At 42.8% G+C, this 21,593-nt stretch overlaps 1 protein-coding gene and 1 long non-coding RNA gene across 2 annotated transcripts in view; one reads left to right on the top strand and one right to left on the bottom strand.

The window, feature by feature from the left end:
* ZNRF3 (zinc and ring finger 3) overlaps positions 1-4,360 on the top strand; it is a 153,695-nt gene extending 149,335 nt beyond the window's left edge. The window contains exon 9 of the mRNA XM_083151488.1: positions 989-4,360. Coding sequence (XP_083007614.1) covers positions 989-1,020 — 32 coding nt within the window. The 3' untranslated portion in view covers positions 1,021-4,360. The remainder of the gene's footprint in view (positions 1-988) is intronic.
* A 3,959-nt stretch (positions 4,361-8,319) lies between these two features.
* LOC146030996 (uncharacterized) lies at positions 8,320-20,852 on the bottom strand. Its single transcript, XR_014456480.1, has 3 exons — positions 20,727-20,852; positions 8,646-8,697; positions 8,320-8,480 (listed from the first exon to the last, which is right to left on the bottom strand). It is a non-coding gene; the product is annotated as an uncharacterized LOC146030996 (long non-coding RNA).
* Positions 20,853-21,593: the final 741 nt, after the last annotated feature.

Here is a 21,593-nt window from a genome sequence, read left to right as displayed (position 1 = left end):
TGGGACAGGACCAGACACCTCTCACCGTGAGCCTTGGGCATCCGTACCCCTGTCACCAGTTTACTGGGTGTCCTTTTATTGGACCAATTTTGGTTATGTACTAACCACTGAGTACTGGGAACACCACACTGGACCTGCCGTATTAGAGATGCTCTGACCAATTCATTTAGCCATTACAATTTGAATTTGTCGAATCGGTTTAGATGCGTAAACTTGCCCAGCTTTGCTTCCAACACATCAACAATCAGAGTTTAGTATCTATCAAGTTTTATTGTGTTATTCAGAATGATAAATATAGCAATGTTATCGCATTTGGGCCATATATAATGCAGCCGGAGAGGTGGTTAAACGTCGAGGATCGCCGAAAACAAGCCACTCTCACCGTTTAACCCCCCCCAGTGCCGGCCTCACCCTATTCAACGTTATTGCGGAATCCTCACTGTGAGAGGACGGCGAGGATTCCCCCCAAACGGCGAGGTTTGCGGCTAATGCAGGGAGCCCGCTTCATACTGCCGCAAGCCTTGCTGTTTTGACGTCCGCACAAGCGGTTTCAAACTCCCTGTAAAAACCCAGCGAGGTGGAAACCGAGTGTGCAGGGGGGTCAGTTGAATACTGACCCATGAGCTGTGACGGCGAGCTATCCGCACTACTCGCCGTCACAGCTCGCAAAAGAGCATTGAATGCTGCCCTTAGTGTTAAACACTAGTCATGCTTACAGGTCCGAAGCTCAGTGATTTCAACTAAATGAAGCTTGTACTGTGTAATGAGGGCATTTATCGAAGCTTGGGTATAGCTAAAACTGTCAGGGATCAAGTGCCAATCAATCAGCTCCCAACTGTCACTTTTCCAAATAGTCTGTCAAATCTAAATCATAAACTAATTGGCTGGTACTTTTATCTTTCACAATATTATCTCTCATAATATCATGGTGTAAAATATATACAGAAATGTTTTTCATATTTATATCCCTATCTTCTATCCCATACAGGCCAGGACAGCCACCTAACAGACAAAGACTAAGCACTGTGGATGCTAACCCTTAAGGACTAGAGCGAAACTTTTGGAGTGAACATACGTAAAGAAAAATAAAATCACTTTTTTTTTAATTTTTTTTTTATAATGTTTTTAACAAAAGTTGGACGTAAAACTCACAGTGATTTGGAATTCACCACACATTACAACCACTTTTACCTGCTTCGTTCCCTGGACTCAACAATTGGAGAATGTTGTTATTTGTTTAGGTTTTTTTTTTTTTTTTCATTTATTTTATAAATATATATAAATATATAAATATATATAAATATATATTATTTTTGGTTGCTGTTTTAGAACATTTTTTTCCTTGTGAGTGTGTACATGCACAAGAACTGTCTTTTCCTGATGAAAAAGAGATCTATATATATATATATTTTTTCAGTAAAATAAACAAGAAAATATTAATATTATTTTTATCTGTTGGCTGTGAAGCCAGGAAAAAAAAAACAAAAAAAAAAAACTACGAGTGATCAGGGGTTAACTTTGTTTTTGTCTGCCTCTTTAAATGACAAACTATTTTGTATTTAAGTTGAGCCTTTGCTAAACAATGTTCTTATTTGTATCCTGTATAGCTGCAGTTTATATTTATGGTGAATTCATGATAATGATCATAAGCTAAAACCACTTTTATGTTACAGTAATATTTTTATACGTGGATATATTTGTTCAATGCAAATATATGTGTTAAAGTTGTATGTCATGTCCTATTTCTAGAAAAGATGTATGTCCATAGTTTATACTCACAGGCAGAATATTAAAAGAAAATGACCCAGGTCAAAGTGGCAACTTTGACCACCATCGCATTTGGGTAGATGTATGAAGCAGTGATAAGGGAGGAGAAGTCAGCCAGAGAAGAAGTAGCCTACGGCAACCAATCAGCCGCTCTGTATAATTTTATATTAATCAAATGATAGATGTTACTTCCATGCTGATTGGTTGCCATGGGCCACTGCTTCTCTGCCTCACTTCTCCTCACTTTTCACTGCTTCATACATCTGCCTCATGGTGAGGGGGTGGAATCACCAAGAGCTTGCCAAGGCCCTGGTACTAAGGGGTGTGGCAGCTTCCCGCCCTCTGCAGAAGCTGAGATTGCATGGTAAAGCCTCAGTCCTAGGGCACCCATTTATTATGATTCCTCACGTTTTAATGAAAATACAGTCTCTTCATTCACTGTATGACAATTAGTGGTGTCAATAGTGCCTGGTGAAATAATAAGCTACATTATCTTAAATGTTGGTTGGACACGAAATAGCTGATCCCACTCTGTATAGGTAAAGGGTAAGATCTTTCTGGACCGAAATGTTTTTATTTTCTCATTATTTAGGGCCCGTGAGTGTGATATCACTCAAGTATCGTGATCTTAAGGCCTACAACTTGATTACCACAAGTGTCAATACCTGGTGTCTTAAGTCAAATATTGTGGCAAATATAACTTTGGGCAGAAAGATGATAGCAATTTCCTGTCCTCTGGGTGATGCTAAACATCTAGTCCCTCACAAGATAATCCTGTCTGGCTTACTGCTTACAGTGGCAGCCCTCATAGCGTGGCCTGAACCAATATTAGAATGCAGCTTATAAATAATAGTGTTCATTCTAGAACCCTGCATCTTTCAAAAACCCTGCAGTTCCTCTTCGCTGCCTGGGCTGTTGCTCTCTGCTTTGGTGGTTTTAGTACAGATTTGGTCTACATATCAGTGCTAAGATACAGACCACACAGTGTTGGAAGCACCACAGTACAGAGCTACACCCCAGGCAGGGTAGAGGAATTACATGGGTTTTTTAAGGTGCAGGGTGCTAGAATGAGCACTACATAAACAAAATATTAAGACCCTAAAGCATATTTTTAGGCCATAGCCCACATAGTGGTAGATGTTTGAAGCAGTGATGAGGGAGAATAAGTGAGCCAGAGGAGAAGTGGCCCATGGCAACCAATCAGCTACTCTGTATAATTTTATATTGTGCAAATTATAGATGTTACTTTAGTACTGATTGGTTTCCATGGGCCACTTCTCCTCCCTTATCACTGCTATGTACATCTACCCCAAGGTTACATAAAGTCATTCCCAGTGCATCACTAAATAATTTTTGTAAGATTATTCCAAACCCAATCTGTCCCCTTAGGGTGAACCAGTGACAGTATTGATCACTTTTGGAACCACTGCTCTAAAGCGCATATTCTCAAACTCTGTCCTCAGGACCCCACACAGTGCATGTTTTACAGTCTCCTCACAGAATCACAGGTGAAATAATTAGCTCCTCCTGTGGATCTTTTAATGCATAATGAGTGCACCTGTGCACTTACTGGGTGACCTGGAAAGCGTGAACTGTGTGGGGTCCTGTGGACCGAGTTTGAGAACCTCTGCTCTAAAGGAACTACTGCCTTCATGTTCTCACTTGCTCCTTGTGGAATGATATGCAGAATATGGGAGCACAAAATGTCTCCCACTACTGAGTGTAAGATTGTCCACTCCATTTGGAGGAATATAAATAAATACTAAAGAGCTGCATCTAAATGCCCAGTATTAACTCTTATTGATCCATTCAGTTACATTAAAGTATAGGTTAATTTGATGGTAATCATTATCTTATTGGAGTAGATTGGATATAGCAATAAGTTAGATTGCTAAGACGCCAGCTATAAATAAGATTTTTTCTCTCTTAGTCTTTTTTAAGGTAAAAAAGAAACACAAGTAAAAAGTAAATCTACCAGCAACTTCTAAAAATGTATAGATAGAGATGGTGTTGCTTTCACCTGTACTGTTTCTAAATCTACCAGGCTTTCCTTTTAATATATTTTGAGTTTTAATAAAAAGCTGTTCCCTTCCCTGTACAGTCTATGGCCCAGTCACCCAATATCAGCTGAACAGCCAGTGATTGAATTAGAATCCCTTTATTTGTCTCACAATGGAGAAATTTCAGAGGTGTATGTGCAGTACCATTGCAGGTGCAGGTCCTTAGAGGAGCCACTCACTGAACTGCTGCTGCCTCACATCTGGATACACACTGTGCGGCTGATCTGGAGCATATAACCTGGTCAGCCGAGTAATTGTAAAAGTGTGTACTCGGCTTAATGACATCACACCAAAGCCTCTCCATGTACATTAAGTGAATGACATCCAGTAAATGATATCACACCACAGTCTTTTCATGAACAGAGTTGAGGATTCCAGCATTTAAACTGTGTGTGGTAAATGCTCTAAAATCATTATCAAGAACAATTTGCTATGATGTGCAGTGGGCATGGAGTATTGAAGATAGCAATATACAATCAGTGTATTCTTATGATAAAATATTATATATATGTATGTATGTATATATATATATATATATATATATATATATATATATATATATATATATATATATATATATATATATATATAGGGTACTTGCTTCCTAGAACGGCGCCCACGATTTTGATCTTAGGCATCGCAAGGAAAAAAATTGCGTTGGTCGCATCGCATGCGGCCAAAAAATCGCATGCGATATGACCGACGCGATTACCGCGATTTTACATAGGGAACAATGTTAAATGGCCCAATTGACCTGATTTCACATAGGGAACAATGTTAAATGGCCCAAATACCCACCCTGAAGTGTGAAATGGCCCCCCCCAATTGTTAACGCCACCCCACCATCAACGTCAACCCGAAGCGTGGCGAGCGCAGCGAGCCCGCATTCTCCGACCTTTTCATACCCCCACTATCCACGTCGGCGTGGAGTTGAGAATAGAAAGTGTGGCGAGCCACCGAGCCCGAAGCGTGGCGAGCGGACGCCGATACCTTCACAGGTATCGGCGTTCCCTCGCGGGCTTCACGGGTATCTGCGTCCCCTCGCGGGGCTCGCTGCGCTTGCCACACTTTCTATTCTCAACTCCACACCGGCGTGGATAGTGGGGGTATGAAAAGGTCGGAGGACGCGTACCGCCGCCCCACGCGGGCTCGCTGCGCTCGACACGCTTCGGGTTGACGTTGATCGTGGGTGGCGTTAACAGTTGGGGGGGCCATTTCACACTTCAGGGTGGGTATTTGGGGTCTGTGGGCCATTTAACATTGTTCCCTATGTGAAATTGGGTCAATTGGGCCATTTAACATTGTTCCCTATGTAAAATCGAGGTAATCGCGTCGGTCGCATCGCATGCAATTTTTTTGGCCACATGCGATGCGACCGAAGCGATTTACATTTTACATTTACCATGCATTTCTATGTAAAATCGCGGCCATCGCATCGGTCGCATCGCATGCCATTATTATGCCCGCAATGGGCGCCGTTCTAGGAAACAAGTACCATTATATAGTTCTCATATTGAGAACTGTTGTGGTGTGTGGCACACATGTTTGGACATGACTGGTTCAGATTATATATATTAAACATTTTCCTTTTTCAAAATTTTCAGTGAAATAGTAAGAAAAAAACCTTGAATTAGATAAAATTCCCATTCATAAGAGACTGCATTGCATCTTTTGCTATTTATCTACTGAGATATACAGGTTGAGTATCCCTTATCCGAAATGCTCGGGACCAAGAGCATTCCGGATAAGGGAATATTCCGGTTTTTGGAATAATTTTTTTATTTTTGTAATACTTACCTGCCCCTGGTGGGTCCCCGATGGTCCCACGGCGTCCATGGAGTCCTCCGGCGTCCACAGCAGGCCACCAGCACCGTCTCCGGCGTCTCCAGCGGTCCCAGGAGTGCTTTGCGCAAGTTCCCAGGCGCGCCGGTGACGTCACCGGCGCGCGCACTCGCGCAAAGCACTCCTGGGACCGCTGGAGACGCCGGAGAGGATGCTGAAGGCCTGCCGTGGACGCCGGAGGACTTGGTAAGTATTAAAAGAGGGTTAGGGGGGGAAAAAAAAAATTGAATTATTCCAAAAAAACACGGTTTTTGGAATAATTCGGATACGGGATGCCCGGATACGGGATACCCGACCTGTATATATATATATATATATATATATATATTCAAGCAAGAAGTGTTTCATTTCTGTTACAGAAATGAAACATTGATATGAGCGGTGGTGCCTTGCTTTATTTAAATAAGTTGTCCGGATTGCCGCACTTGCTTGATATATGCCTTACTGTCATTTGGAAGGCACCGGTCCAAGTTAATGCTCATTTTGCACAGTACCGGGCTATACAGAATCTATCTAGATTCCAAGATGAAGAGACAGGCAAATGAAACATTTTTTGAAAATGGAGAGATGCATTTGAGCCCTGTATTTAATTGGTATCGTAGTGAATATTGCGCTCCACACATGTTGGCTTCTTCCACTGCACGTAGGTGACGGGTAATTCTAATTTATGAGCCAGTTTACTGTATGCTATCTGTAGTCTCAAGCACCCAGTAATCGGACTTCCCACATACTGGCTTTATTTAATTGTTCATGTTGGATAAAATATTATACGTGCTGGTATAAATGCTGGATTGCTGAAGTATTTTACAAAAGCCAAGTATTTTATATTGGATCTATATTAAAATAATTATTTCTTCTACCGATCAATTTTTCTCGACTTGCAGTTTACAAGAAATGCAGATGGGGTCAGTATGGAGCTGTTGTTTAGTTAAAGAGGCAGAAAAATATCAAAAGTTAACTTGTCTTTAATACTACTGTAGGAACAGAGACCTTTCAGACAAATGGTTTTGTGGAAACTGGTCTGCAATAAGCTCAGGGTAACACCTGCATTAGGTAAAGATATGTGACAATTAGGAATTGAGTACTTGTTTGCCCTGATGTTTGGTGTCCCTGGAAATTTTAAAATCGCAGTACTGAATACGGTGTGATTTCCATTAGATTATTTAGTCTGATCTAAATATGATAACCAGAAAATGATAACTATATATACACAAAAACACGTTTTTCTGTTTTTAATTCTGTAAATTTGACGGTGCTTCTTGAGGCCAGCATTGCCTTACTGGTCTCGTTTGCACTGAAAGAGATAATGCTGCTAACATAACTAGTTTGTTTTAATGTTGAGCAAGGCGCCATATGTGTTGGACTATGTGTTACATACCACCCAACATTCCCAATTTAGAGATCAGTACATTTTAGGCCATGCCCTGATCTACTAAATTGAGGCTCCTAAATTGCTTGACCCTGCTTGTAAATTGTTAAATATTGATTGTTTTATAGAAATTGGGACCGTTCCACTAAGTACAAATGAACATTATAGTAATATACGGTCTAACGTCTGCTCATAATTGGTATGTGTAGAGACATTCAACATTCAGTACAGTTAGGCCGCCACAATGTATGACTTCCTTATATAACTGCTGATTGCCAATCAGAAAGAGCCGTTCTGAAAACGTACATCATATTACCTGCCCACCACAAGTGCCTTGTGTACAATATAGGGCTATTCTGATTGGTTCCTTATATTTCCTTTAAAAAACAGCCCTTTTGTTCACTGGTTAGTCCCATATAATATAAAATCTATAATTATATAATGTATGTAGCTTCAGCAGGCACAGAGTTCCTCCCCTTAATAATACAAAAAAGTAATTTATTAGAAAAAAGTTTAATATTTTTGCATGAATAATGTTTTTTTTTTTTTTTTTTTTTTAAACAATACCATTTTGGTCTAGGGAGCAAAGGATCCATTTTCTTAGTACAGGCTTTTAAAATCGTTTCATGTCATTTTTGTCTTGCCTTTTGGTACTGCAGCTTTAACAGAAATTGTGTAGCACTTAAAAGAATATTATGCTAGTAAGAGTAAACAGATTTTGGGATAAATCTTTTGAGTCATACCATTGTATTGTTTTCCAATCAAAGTTTTAAACTTTTTTTTTTTTTCTATTTTCAAAACTTTTTGTAAAAAGCTGGAAAAAAAACAGTGTGTATGTTATGTGTATATGTGTGCCATTTTTCATTGATGGAAATGTTCTCAGAATATTTATTTACTAATATATTTATCTTAAGACAAGTCTTATGTTGAGTGTTATCGGGGTAATCAATGAATATTTCTAACACACAAAAAAATATTTTTTTTTGTTACTGTCCAGAAAATGCACATGGATGTAAAGTTTTTTTTTGACCAAAATATGATTAAGAAAAAAATTGCATAATTTTAGTACTATACAGTTTTGTAACAAAGTGTACAATTGTCAAAAATACAATTTTACCAAGAAAGTTTCTAAATTGTCTTCTTTAGATCTATAGCTATACATTTAAATCCGAATTAAAACAGATTGTATTACTTTTGTCCATGTTAAAAATAATTCTGCATTGATTTGCTCTATATTGTCTACAAAGAACCGTACAGTGCAAGAATGCTCCTCATGGTCACATTTACTATTGTTCATACTATTATGTTGTCTATACAAAATCCCTTAAAGGGAAGTCTAAGATACTTGTTCCAAGGTGCTTCTTGTTCTTTGACATTTTAGGATGGAGTTGAACAGAATTTTACCAGATGCTACTTTGAAGTAAGTGGTAATCAATCCTCCTCTGTAAAGAGATGGAATTTAAAATTGTTATAAACAGGTTGAGTTTAAAGAGCACCTGTCGCTTACAAAAAGACTGCCTCTATTTTGTGTAAGCTGAACCAACATTCATAAGAATGCAGCCTAGTCATTTACTGTGTACTGTTGCCTCAGGAATATTCAGACATACCTGGGGGAAATGATAGGACGAACACTCGGGAACATTCAGCCATTGCTGGTTACTAGAAATAAAATAAGCCACAAGGACACAACTGGTTACTAGGGTAACGATAGGTCACAGTCTTTTGAATATTCAGCCTTAACTTGTTAATAAGTAAATGATAGGCCGCAGCCTATTGAGCAGTAATCTAGATGGCTGCTTACACAGTACACGAACATTTAATACAGCATTGTTGCCCCCAGGGCCTTTTTCATTGGCAGACCACATGCCATGTTTCTTAAGCTGAGTACACATTATGCGATGTACCTGGCAATATAGGCTGCAGCGGAGACCCGCATACACACTCTCTGATGCTAGTGAGAGGGAGCAATGGAGTGGGGGCCATGCTGCATTTTTCAGCGTGGCCCTTGTTAACTATGCGCTCCCTAGTATGTGCATGCAGGATGACAGGGGGCATCATTAATGACCCACTGGAGCGTGCATCCTTCACTAAATTTAGCATGCTAATCAATATTTTAGGATATTGCTCAGAAGGGGTTAAATTAGTGATACGTATTGCAGCTGAGAACAATAGAATAGCCATGGCTAGCCATGGCCAAAGGAGCAAAGATGAAACTTGCTCCTACTGTATGTGGCTTTACACTACCCATCGGACAGTTGGAGTCGCAGCATCAGGCACTTACGATGCCCCTACATGAGAGTATGCGAACACCAGCCAGAATGGGGCACTGTGAACAAGAGAAATGCTCACTGCACAGCCAACCGTGCCATATTGCCCAATGCACAGAGCGGCCCCCTTCCAAAATGCTTAATACACAGAGCAAACCCTGCTGCAAGGAAGATCCTGGCTGAGGAGCCTCCTCCAAGAGTCCACTTGCATGGACCCCAGGACATTCTGCAATGGAGGCAAGCATTGCGGACTCTCAACCTCCCCTTTACTAACCAGAACTCGCCAATCAGTAAGTGCAATGCTGGAGGGAGAGTGTGCAAATCCTGGCAAGAACAGTGTTCAGGATTTCTTTTCTTTATTTAAAAGAACTGGCAATCAATGTTTGAACCCAGTGGATTTCCATATTTTTTGTTGTGGTAGGTTATCATTTATTTTCAAGCATGTGACCCTGGCAAGAGAAATGAGTGACCACAAATATAATGCTGCAATTATCACCATGAGTTAAATCTATCATAACAAGAATAACCTATCTCTGGTAATGTGCAGTTTGTCTCATAAGAATAACTACAACGTAGAACAAGCAAGTCTTTGATGCTCTCTGTGGTACTGAAATGGCCCCCATTATGGTCCTTGGTGCACATTACCTGTCCTAAATTTTCTTGAATCGTGGCACCCTAGAATATCAGCATTTCTTGCATGGCTTGGCCAAAAGATTTTAAATGAGAAATAGGAAAAAGTAAACCCAAATAAAGTTGTGCTTCTGATAGGTCAAATGTGTTATGATTGGTAGCCACTTTCTCCCTATCATATTGTCCATAAATAATTTAATTTGGTTCTGGACCATAAAAACCAAGGCACATCTGCAAGAACCTTGCGGCACCCCAGGGTAACTAAGCACACAGTTTGGAATCCACTGGTATACCTAATTACATGTAGAGCTATGACATGCACCATGTGCCTATACCTTGTACGTGTCATGTACATTATGGTTCTAATTTCGAGTTGTATTTGTGGGCAGCCACAGAAGCCAGATTTCCTACCTTATGCTAATGTGAGAATCTGTTCAGCTAGTGTGGGTGTTTGTGCATCTGCAAATGAGGAACCTGTACTGCCCATGGAGTTTACACCAGCCGACACAACCATGATTGTGTATCTGCACTTGCAGCAGCCCAATGCTAGGTGCAATAGATCTTCTGAAAAGGGCTTTCCTTCCTGTGCCCATGACTCAGAATTGCACAAAGCTTTTAATTCCATTCCCTGAAATTTTGTGAAAAGACAGCTCCGGCCAAGTTCTGTCTATAACTAGACAGAACTTGAATAATCTATAGGCTAATTAGGCTGCAGCCGAGAATGCTGGGGGGGGGGGGGGCTACAGTGCCAGCTGATCAGCCTTAAGCTGAAGCCTTCCTCCCATGCCACAAGCATTAGCTCCTATGTGCCAGTTGTATAACCCTCATTACATGCGCATGGGCAGTACAAATGGTGAGTCAATGAGCACCCATACACATGTGTTTAGCAGCACTACAATGGGCGCTACATATGTATTAGCTTAGGGCACCTAGAACTGTAATCAGGCCCTGGGACAAATACAGATGGAAAGCCTCTCAGCCAGCGATGGGAATCACCAGATTAGCTGGTGTAGAGGCGCTCCATCTGATCTGATGTCAACTCGGCAGCGGGGAGTGCTATCCCTGCCTGTCTCCACTTCAGGGAGACGGGCAGAGATTAGGGGGCTGCGGAGGAGGGCTCCATGTGGAAAGGGGCCCGCAAGCTTCTCGTGCGTGTGCCCCCTTTTGGCGGCTGGCGATTCTAACGCCAGGAGCAGCTCCGACACTCCATCTGTACATCTAAGCATAGAAAAACAGCAGTCACTAGGTGCACAGAACACTTGCCCTTGTGGTCTTTAATATGATGGGATGACTAGAAGACCTTTCAAACGATGACTGATTGAGCATATTCTGTAGGTACTATAAGATTATCAGGAAAAAAACTCCTACAGGGCTAAACATGCTATCCTACTGTACCACTGGAGTAATCCCATCATCTCACAACTAGTATTAATGAAGGTAGCAGGTGTGGGATGATTCTCTTCCGGCAGCCACCCATGCTATGAATCTAAGGTACTTGTGTATTTTGACGGCGCCCACGAAATCGGCCGAAAATCGGCAGAAAATCGGCCGCAAATCGCATGGAAAAATCGGATGCGATTTTGCGGCCGATTTTTGGCCGATTTTCGGCCGATTTTCGACCGATTTTTCAGTTGTTTTTTCATGCTGTTCCATTATTGCACACCTTGTACACCCCCGAATACCATCGTAGTGCATCGCATGCAATATAGTGGCATGTGATGCATGCCATGTGATGCATGTGAAGCGATTCGATTTGTAATTGTACAATCACCCTGATGGGTGCTTACAATGTTAAATGCACCGCCATTGTTAACGCCACCCCCACTATCAACGCCAACCCGAAGCGTGGCGAGCGTAGCGAGCCCGCGAGGGGCGGCGGTACGCGTCCTCCGACCTTTTCATTCCCCCACTATCCACGTCGGCGTGGAGTTGATTTTAGATAGTGTGGCGAGCGCAGCGAGCCACCGAGCCCGAAGCGTGGCGAGCGGACGCGGAATACATGTAAAGTAATCCGCGTCCCCTCGCGGGGCTCGCTGCGCTCGCCACGCTTCGGGCTCGGTGGCTCGCTGCGCTCGCCACACTATCTAAAATCAACTCCACGCCGACGTGGATAGTGGGGGTATGAAAAGGTCGGAGGACGCGTACCGCCGCCCCTCGTGGGCTCGCTGCGCTCGCCACGCTTCGGGTTGGCGTTGATAGTGGGGGTGGCGTTAACAATGGGGGTGCATTTAACATTGCGAATCACATCGCATGCTATGCGATATTGCTATGCGATATTTAATTGTACAATCAGGGGCATTTTCCCGAAAATCACATCGCATACCATCGCATAGTACCTGGGGGTGTGCAAGGATGGAATAACATGCAAATCATCAGGAAATGGCCGAAAATCTGCAAAAAATCGGCCGAAAATCGGACGCAAATCGGACGCAAAATCGCATCGCAGATCAAATCGGCCAAAAATCGGCAGAAAATCGGCCGCAAATCGGCCGATAAATCGGATGCGATATCGGATGCGATTTGGATGAAATCGGGCGCCGTTATAATACACAAGTACCGAATCTAACTCGTCACTTCTACTGTGACCATATCAGATAACTGCTTGGTGTGGTCTCAGACGATGCAACCACGCCAGGCATGTGACCAATCTAGACAAGTAAAAAAAATGAAACCAGATTTCCCCAGCAGGCCAGCAAAAGAGATGTATTTTATTTATTAACCCTTTCTTATATAGCATACCAAATTCCCTTGCGCTTTATTTATATCTTATAATAGAATATGCAGATATCTCCATTACATACATTTCCAAATATGTGGTAAGCCACTAGCCATGTTATGGCATCTCTGCTTTGGTACTCCTATGCTTAAAGTACCTACTTTTGGCTAATAGTTATGTATTTCTAAATATATAAGCCCCCCCAAGATCCTCCAATATGGCACTACAAAAACCAGCATGTAACTAGGTGTGTGTGCGCCACGGGTACTATGGGTGGCCTAAATTCAGAACCACCAGGAGTCTTCCTAGAGCTGTCCGGCCTTCTTAACTGAGCGATTAGGGGTGAAGGGCACTAGTCAGGGAGGTGACCAAGAACCCGATGGTCACTCTGTAAGAGCTACAGCATCCCTTTGTGAAGAGAGCGTTCCAGAAGGACATCCATATTTTCTGCAATCTACTAATCAGGCCTGTATGGTACAGTGGCCTCAAGGAAGCCACTCCTTAGTAAAAAGCACACATGGCAGCCCTGGAGTTTGCTCAAATGCACTTGAAGGGCTCTCAGACCATGAGAAACCAAATTCTCTGCTAAGACCAAGACTGAACTCTTTGGCGTAATTGCCAGGCATCATGTTTGGAGGAAACCAGGCACTGCTCATCACCAGACCAATACCTCCCTACAGTGAAGCATGGTGGTAGCAGCATCATGCTGTGGGGATATTTTTCAGGAGCAGCAACTGAGAGGCTAGCTGGGATAGAGGGAAAGATGAATGCAGCAATGTACAGAGACATCCTGGATGAAAACCTGCTCCAGAGCACTCTTGACCTCTTACTGCAGCGACGGTTCATCTTTCAGCAGCACAATGACCTTAAGCCCACAGCCACACAGCCAAGATATCAAAGGAGTGGCTTCAGGACAACTGTAAATGTTCTTGAGCGTCCCAGACTTGAAGCTGATTGTACATCTCTGGAGAGATCTGAAAATGGCTGTGCACTAACGCTTCCTATCCAACCTGATTGAGTTTGAGAGGTGCTTCAAAGAGGAATGAGCAAAACTGGCAGGAGTTCTAAGCTTGTGGCATATCCAAAAAGACTAGAGGCAGTAATTGCTGCCAAAGGTGCGTCAACAAAGTATTGAGCAAAGGCTGTGAACACTTGTGTACATGTGATTTTGTCAGGTTTTTATATTTGTATTAAATTTGCAAAAAAACTCCTTAACTTTCCTCTACCTCCCCCATGGCAGCCATTACAAATGGGTTCCTCCCCACTGGGTAGTGCTTCAGAAAGGGAAAAAAAGACACCAGCCCCTATAAGAAGGCACCTCCTCCTGGCCTCAGTGTCTTTTTTTCCCTTTCGGGTAGTGTGTGAGAGGTGGCTTACCCTGGGGGCTGTAGAGAAAACAGGTATTGTTATTTGTGTCCCCCTGCGGCAGCTCCGGCGATCCAGCAGTGGGGGAGGGCAGGCCGAGCCCTTTGTGGAGCTATGAGAAGCTCCCTGGCCGCATGCGGACTCCTCCGGGGGCAGCTACAGGCGGCGTCTACAGGCGTGCTGCTAATGGCGGCGCGGGATAGCGTTGCCGCAGCACGCCTGGCCTGGCTTGATCCGGTGTGAAAGCAGGCAGACGTCGGCAGCGGTGCACGGCGCCGGCGGGTGACGTCTTACGTCCTCTTAAGGGCGGAAGTGAGCCGGCGCCTGTGAGTTCTATAGTGTGGCGTGAGCGCTATACAGTTGGAAGACGCGGCGGCTTTACAGCTGGGTGAGCCTGGTTTTTATTAATTATAGCTGTTAAAGTTGCTATGTGTTTAAAGGTTTATGTTTAAAGTCATGTGTGGCATGGTTCCAGCCCTGAGTTCCATGCCACACTCAGTGCATAGAATTCCTGCTCATTAAGCGTTTTGTATTATACAGAGAATTTGTCCTTGGTTGATAGTGTGCTAGAGGTATTGGAGTGTTACTCGCATTGCAAGGTATGTGTAGCAATAATTGTTGCATTGCTGGGTTATTTTTTGGCTGTGGTATGAGTTAATTGCTATGTTTAATTAGTGTCAGGGCGCACCGCTGGATTAATATGGAAGAGGAAAATCGGCAGGCACCCAAAAAATCAGGGTAAGCCACAAACCGTGTGATTTTTTTGGGGTGTTTTAATTTTTTTGGTACTTTGGTTTTGGTTTTTGTTATTGGTACTTGGTTTTGGTTTTTGGTTTGGGAATTTTCCTTGTGGTGATCAGGTGATGGTGCATTGGATTGAAAGGTTAATGAAACATGGTGTTTGGGCTGTTGCAGGTCTGAGACCAGCAAGGAGAAAGAGAGTAAAGCCAAACACAGGAGAGTGCACTCACCAAAATGTATTTCATGTGATAAAGCTTTATCTGAAAAGCATGTGGGCAGCCTCTGTGAGGAGTGTAAGGCCCCTCAGCCTCTACCCATGGCTCAAATGACGAACCTAGTGGATATGCTGAAAACAGCATTAGCAGGGACTTTTGTTACAAAAGAAGACCTGAGCAAAATGTCTGGAAAAAGGAAGCATGTGGTCCTAAGTGAAGAGTCGGATGACTCTGTGGAGGACATAACCTGTGCGCAGATGCTGGGTCAGGATCCGGATGAAGATCAAGACATACCTCAGGATAAGTTTAATCCTGATATGATCAATCTGCTAGATCTTATCCATAGGGCCCTCAATATTGAGGATCAACAAGAGGACCTTAATTTACAAGAACTGTTGTTCAAGGATAAGAAAAGGAAGGGGAAATGTTTTCCCTTGTCTCAGACTTTGAAAACTATCATTACTGAGGAGTGGAAACACCTGGATAAGAGGGTGGCTGTTTCCGCTAGAGTAGCAAAAATGTATCCATTCGACAAGGATCAGGTGTCGACATGGGAAGAGGCGACAAAGGTTGACGCCGCTATCTCTAGACTGTCAAAGAAGACTACACTTCCCTTTGAAGATGTCAATATCTTCAAAGACCCCATGGAGCGTAGGATTGAGCTGGGTCTAAAAAAAGCAGTACATTACGGCAGGGGCATCCCTTAAGCCAGCGACTGCTATGGCTGTTACCTCACGTGTAATGCGAGGCTGGTGCCAGCAATTAGAGGCGGACATTTTGGACGGAATTAAGAGGTCCGAACTTATTAAAACAGTCCAAGATGTTCAATTGGCTGTAGAGTTTATGTGTGAGGCAACTATGGACTCCATACGCCTATCAGCTAGAGCAGGAGCCACTGCAGCAGCGACACGTCTGGCCCTTTGGTTGAAACCATGGGCGGCTGACGTACAGTCGAAAAATAAATTGTTATCCCTACCATTCCAAGGGGAGTATCTGTTTGGAAAACAGCTTGATGAACTGATTACTAAAATCTCGGGGGGCAAATCAGTCTGGTTACCCCAGGATAAAGCTGTCAAAAAGAATGTTCCAACGAAATTTAATAGATTTCAGCATCAGGAATATAGAGATTCCAGGGCTTATAGGCCAGGAAGGGCCTATAGGAGAGGAAACTGGATGTCTCAAGCGTCCTTTCGTGCCCAAAGAGGGAAAGAAGGGAAGGCTCCTTTCCGAAAGGAGCAACAATGACGCCGTCATACAGAGAGTTGGCGCCAGGCTCAAACAGTTTTACCAAGCTTGGCGAGAATACACCACGGACAGGTGGGTTCTGGAAATAATTCAGTCCGGATATCGAATAGAATTTGAGACTTCCAAGAAATATCTTTGTGGAGTCTCCAGTACCCAGCGACATGGAGGAGAGACGGGCGCTATTTTCAAGTCTGGAAGAAATGCTAAGGCAAGGAGTTGTCGAAGTAGTTCTGAAGAAGCAAGAGAAGCAGGGATGGTTTTCTCGCATCTTCGTGGTAAAAAAGGCGTCAGGAGGTTTTTGAACCATCCTAGACTTAAGGCGCTTGAACAAGTTTGTGTTAAGCCGAACGTTCAAGATGGATTTAGTGAGATCTATAATCCCAGACTTAAAACGCGGGGATTACATGATGTCCATAGATCTAAAAGACGCCTATCTACATATACCCATCTACGCAAACCATCACAATGTTCTCAGGTTCCGTCTGCAAGGGGTCACTTATCAATTCGTGACTCTTCCCTTCGGCCTGTCGACTTCCCCGCAAACTTTTTCAAAGGTGCTTATTGTGATCATAGCAAAGCTGAGACAGGAGGGCATAAAACTCTGGCCCTATCTCGACGATATTTTAATTGTTGCAGATTCAGAAGAACTGGTAAGGGAACACACAGAGTTAGTGCTCAAATGTCTGGAGCACCATGGATGGCTGATCAATATAAAAAAAGTCAACTGGTGCCAGTTCAAAAGATTACATACTTGGGGGTATCAATAGATACTCAAAACATGAGAGTGTCTCTCACAGAGACCAGAAGAGAAAAATTAGTACACCAAGTAAGATCAATTATCAAGAGATCAGTCGTGTCATCCCAAGACTGCATGGAGATACTGGGATTGATGGCAGCCGCATTAGAGACAGTACCATGGGCAAGGTTCCACACAAGGAAATTCCAAAGTTGCTTCCTGTCACAATGGAACAAGAACAGCAAGGATCTTACTCAGAAGATAATATTATCAAGGGCCGCAAGGTCCGATTTGGCCTGGTGGTTAGACGTGGAACGACTACAAGCAGGAAAATCGTTTGCAGTAGTCAACCAGGTCACGGTAACAACAGATGCCAGCCAAGGAGGCTGGGGAGCGACATGTGGTCAGTCCATTGCACAAGGATGGTGGTCTCCAAGGTGACAAGCCGCACATTCCAATCTCAGGGAAATGAAGGCGGTGGTCATGGCATGTCAGGAGTTCCAGGATCAGCTGATAGCCAGAGACATAAACATAAGATCGGACAATTGGGCGGTAGTCTCGTACATAAACCGTCAAGGCGGGACGAGAAGTCAACGCCTCATGGAGATAACATCCCAGTTATTGGAATGGGCAGAGTATCATGTACACAGCATGTCGGCAGTCTTCCTGGCAAGAAAAGACAATCTGGTCGCGGACTCATTAAGCAGAACAGAGTGCCTACCGGGCGAGTGGGCACTCAACGACAACCTGTTCAGCATTATAGTAGAGAAATGGGGGTGGCCACAGGTGGATCTTATGGCCACAAGTTGCAACAAAAAAGTCCCAAGGTACTTCTCAAGGTTCAGAGATCCACAAGCGGAGCAGGTAGATGCCCTGACAGCAGAGTGAAACATGTCCAGAGCGTATGTCTTCCCGCCGATTCCAGTCATTCCGCGCCTACTGAGAAAGATACAGAGAGAGGAGACGGAAGTGATAACAATACTTCCGTATTGGTCAAGGAGGGCGTGGTTTGCTACAGTGATGCAAATGGCAGTGGACGGACCATGGTTCCTGCCCGAATGGCCCGATCTCCTAGTCCAAGGCCAAGTACGTCAACCGCAGCCACCAGCATGGAAACTGACGGCCTGGCTTCTGAAACCGCTACATTAAAATCTAAAGGTTTTTGTTATTCAGTGATCAACACTTTGCTTAAAGCAAGGAAACAATCGACATCTAAAATATATTACCGAGTGTGGAAGAGATACTTGTCCTGGTGTAGTTCAAACCAACAAATACCGAGTAAAGTTGCTTCAGTACTTGGATTTCTACAGGCAGGTTTACAACTGGACTTAGCAGTAAGTACTTTGAAAGTACAAATATCCGCATTGGGAGCAATGTTCCACTCTGGCGGAGAACAGATACATACGCAGATTTATCCAGGCTGCGAAAAGGATAAAACTAAGATTTAGGTCGCCAGTGGCGCCGTGGGACTTAAATTTAGTTTTAGGAGTTTTGACGGAAGCACCGTTCAAGCCACTACAAGAGGCTACACTTAAGTTACTTTCCTGGAAAGTCAGTTTTCTAGTGGCAATAACCTCCGCAAGGAGGGTGTCGGAATTGCAGGCACTTTGGACGGAGGAGCCCTTTTTGAATTTTTTTGAAGACAGGGTAGTGCTGCGAACTAACCCTGAATTTTTGCCTAAAGTCGTATCAGACTTTCACATCAACCAGGATATAATCCTACCTTCTTTTTTTGCCAATTCGTCAAATGTGAAAGAAGAGCGATTATACAAATTAGATGTTGTAAGAGCGCTAAAAATTTAAGTACAGAATACGAAAAGCATCCGGAAATCGAAGAATTTATTTGTTTTAACGGAAGGAGTAAACAAGGGTCAAGCTGCATCAAAAGCAACATTGGCTAGATGGATCAAGGCCTGTATCTGCAGAGCATATCAGATTAGGCAAAGAGAGCCTCCAGTGGGTCTGAAGGCCCATTCCACAAGGGCGGTTGCATCTTCCTGGGCAGAGAAAGGATCTGCCTCAGTATTGGAGTTGTGCAAAGCAGCCGGATGGTCATCCATTCATACCTTCACGAGGCACTATCGTGTGGATGTGATGTCGTCATCAGATGCTAAGGTCGGGAGGAGCGTCCTTAGCGCGGTGATATAAGGAAAGAGGCTGAAACAGTACCTTATTATTTAATTTGAAGTCTGGAGTGAAGTAACTCGGGTTTCGTGAGTATGCCCTCCCATGTATTAACTGCTAGGGTATTACCCATTTGTAATGGCTGCCATGGGGGAGGTAGAGGAAATATCAGATTATTACCTGGTAATATGTTTTCCTCTACTCCACCATGGCAGCATACATTCCCGTCCCATTATGTTATGACTGTTAACATGTGTTATGCGGATTAATGATGTTTTTTGTTTTAAAGCTGGAGAATGCAAAGACACTGAGGCCAGGAGGAGGTGCCTTCTTATAGGGGCTGGTGTCTTTTTTTCCCTTTCTGAAGCACTACCCAGTGGGGGGAACCCATTTGTAATGGCTGCCATGGTGGAGTAGAGGAAAACATATTACCAGGTAATAATCTGATATTTTTTCACATTGACATTATAGGGTATTGTGTGTAGAATTTTGAGAGATAAAATTCATTTATTGCATTTTGAAATAAGGCTGTAATATAACAACATGTGGAAATAGTGAAGCGCTGTGAATACTTGCACTGTATAAACCTACTTTTGAGAAGAGAATCCAGTCTCATTTTCTTAATGGGTTCTACTCACCTATATGGCATAATTAAATTAAACAATTAAGCTGCTGTCTTCTAACTTAGGGGAAAGGTTTGATTCTTTATTCATTTTTTAGTCTAAATTGTTTCACTGTATACTTGAATATTAATAATTTCGCAGCATTTAGTATTAATGAATTATCATATCTTGCCATTCTATTTGTTTTTTTAAAATAATTAATTAAACTTTTTATGCACATTCGTTCATATTTAGTTACTGATCAATTATTCATTCTTATTAACTATAATAACCTTTCATTTGGAATGAATAATAAATGTGTAGATATATATAAATTCTAAAAAAATACAAACCATGTTTATATATCTTTCTACGTCTGCCTATGTCGATCTTAAGCTTGTGTCGACCTTGGGTATGTTCACCATTTTAAGGTGTCAACCTAGTCACTTTCAACCATTAATGGTCAATATAGACATTATCTTCCCTGTAACCGCATACCAGAGTAAGTCCCGGGCTACACACAGACTGCATACGCTGGAAATATCATTGGAAGAGGTGGTTGCAAATGGATTTACAGCCAATCAGATCATTTTGTAGAGCCTTAAAAGGCTTACGCGGGCAGGATTTTACTTTGGCTGGGCAGCAGCTATCTGATCACAGGGCTCTGCTTTTTAGCAGCTATGCGGTCCGTTCTGAATCAGGCCCATTATTTCATGTTATTTAAGAGCAGGATGGCAAGTCAGATGTTTGGTTGTATAGGGAGAGGAATCCGTAGCAGGAAAAGGGAAGTACAGATGTGCCCATTTGTGTTGAGTATTGCAGCATACCACGCTCACCAAAGTGTGCGTGGTATGCTGCAATGCATTGAGGTAAATGGGAGCTGCATGTGCAATCCCGCCTCGTTAAGCTGCGATATGCAGCAACTATGTAGCAGGACACATCTATAATAATGCAGTTGTAATGGTCATTGGTATAGCCTCATGCCCCAATCATGACAAAAACGAGGGTGTGACTTACGGAGATGACCTACCCTGTGAGGCCATGTACCTTGTAGTGATGGAACACCCCTGGAAGTGCACACCAAAGGCACGTACAAATATTTCTGCCACCTCTGCCGTCCGTACTTCACTTATCATGGTTCCCCGCCTTTAATTTTCTTTCGGATCCGCTCCTGCACAGGGCTAAGGGTCAATATGTAGTATAAAGTTGAACAAGTTAGGAACTTTCTATTAAATTTGTAATTTGAGGGGTTAATGTAGACTAGAAATATAAATTCCCCCCTCACACTGCAAATAGGCCAGAAAAAGAAATTTACATACTACCTAATAGAAAATGCAGGGATACATATATTTGCATGCATATATTAAGCCAATCTGTCATATTAAGGCGTGTCTGCCCTATTTCCAGCATACTGGGAAAAATTTGGTTTGTTTTGTGGGTATTTTTTTTTCTCTCTGTAATATAGAATACAAGCTATCCCCAGTGTATTTTAAACACATTGGGCCAGATTCTCTAAGCTTCAAAAGTGATAAAATGGAGAGTGATAAACAGCCAGCCAATCAGCTCCTGCCTGCCAAGTCACAGATTGTGTTTATCACTCTCCATTTTATCACTTTTGAAGCTTAGAGAATCTGGCCCATTGAGTTTTGGGATTTTTTTTTTTAAAGTTCATAATAAAAGTTATGTTTATTAAATTCTACTTTTGATCCCTGCACCTATTACCTTTTTGTTTCTTTGAATGTGCAACGCTTGGTAGCAGGTATGAAAATGAACGGTACTTGTGTATTATCAGGGCGCCCAAGATTTCCATCATACGACATAGTTTTAGTCGCATCGCATGCGATGCGACCAAATTGAACCCGATTTTTAATTGTACAGGCACCCTGATGGGTGAATACTATGTTAAATGCACCC

Source organism: Crinia signifera, chromosome 1 (genome assembly GCF_055691185.1).
Source record: "Crinia signifera chromosome 1, ASM5569118v1, whole genome shotgun sequence".
Lineage (NCBI taxonomy): Eukaryota > Metazoa > Chordata > Amphibia > Anura > Myobatrachidae > Crinia > Crinia signifera.
The sequence above is the reverse complement of the archived record's forward strand: the minus strand, read 5'-3'. Positions and strand labels throughout refer to the sequence as shown.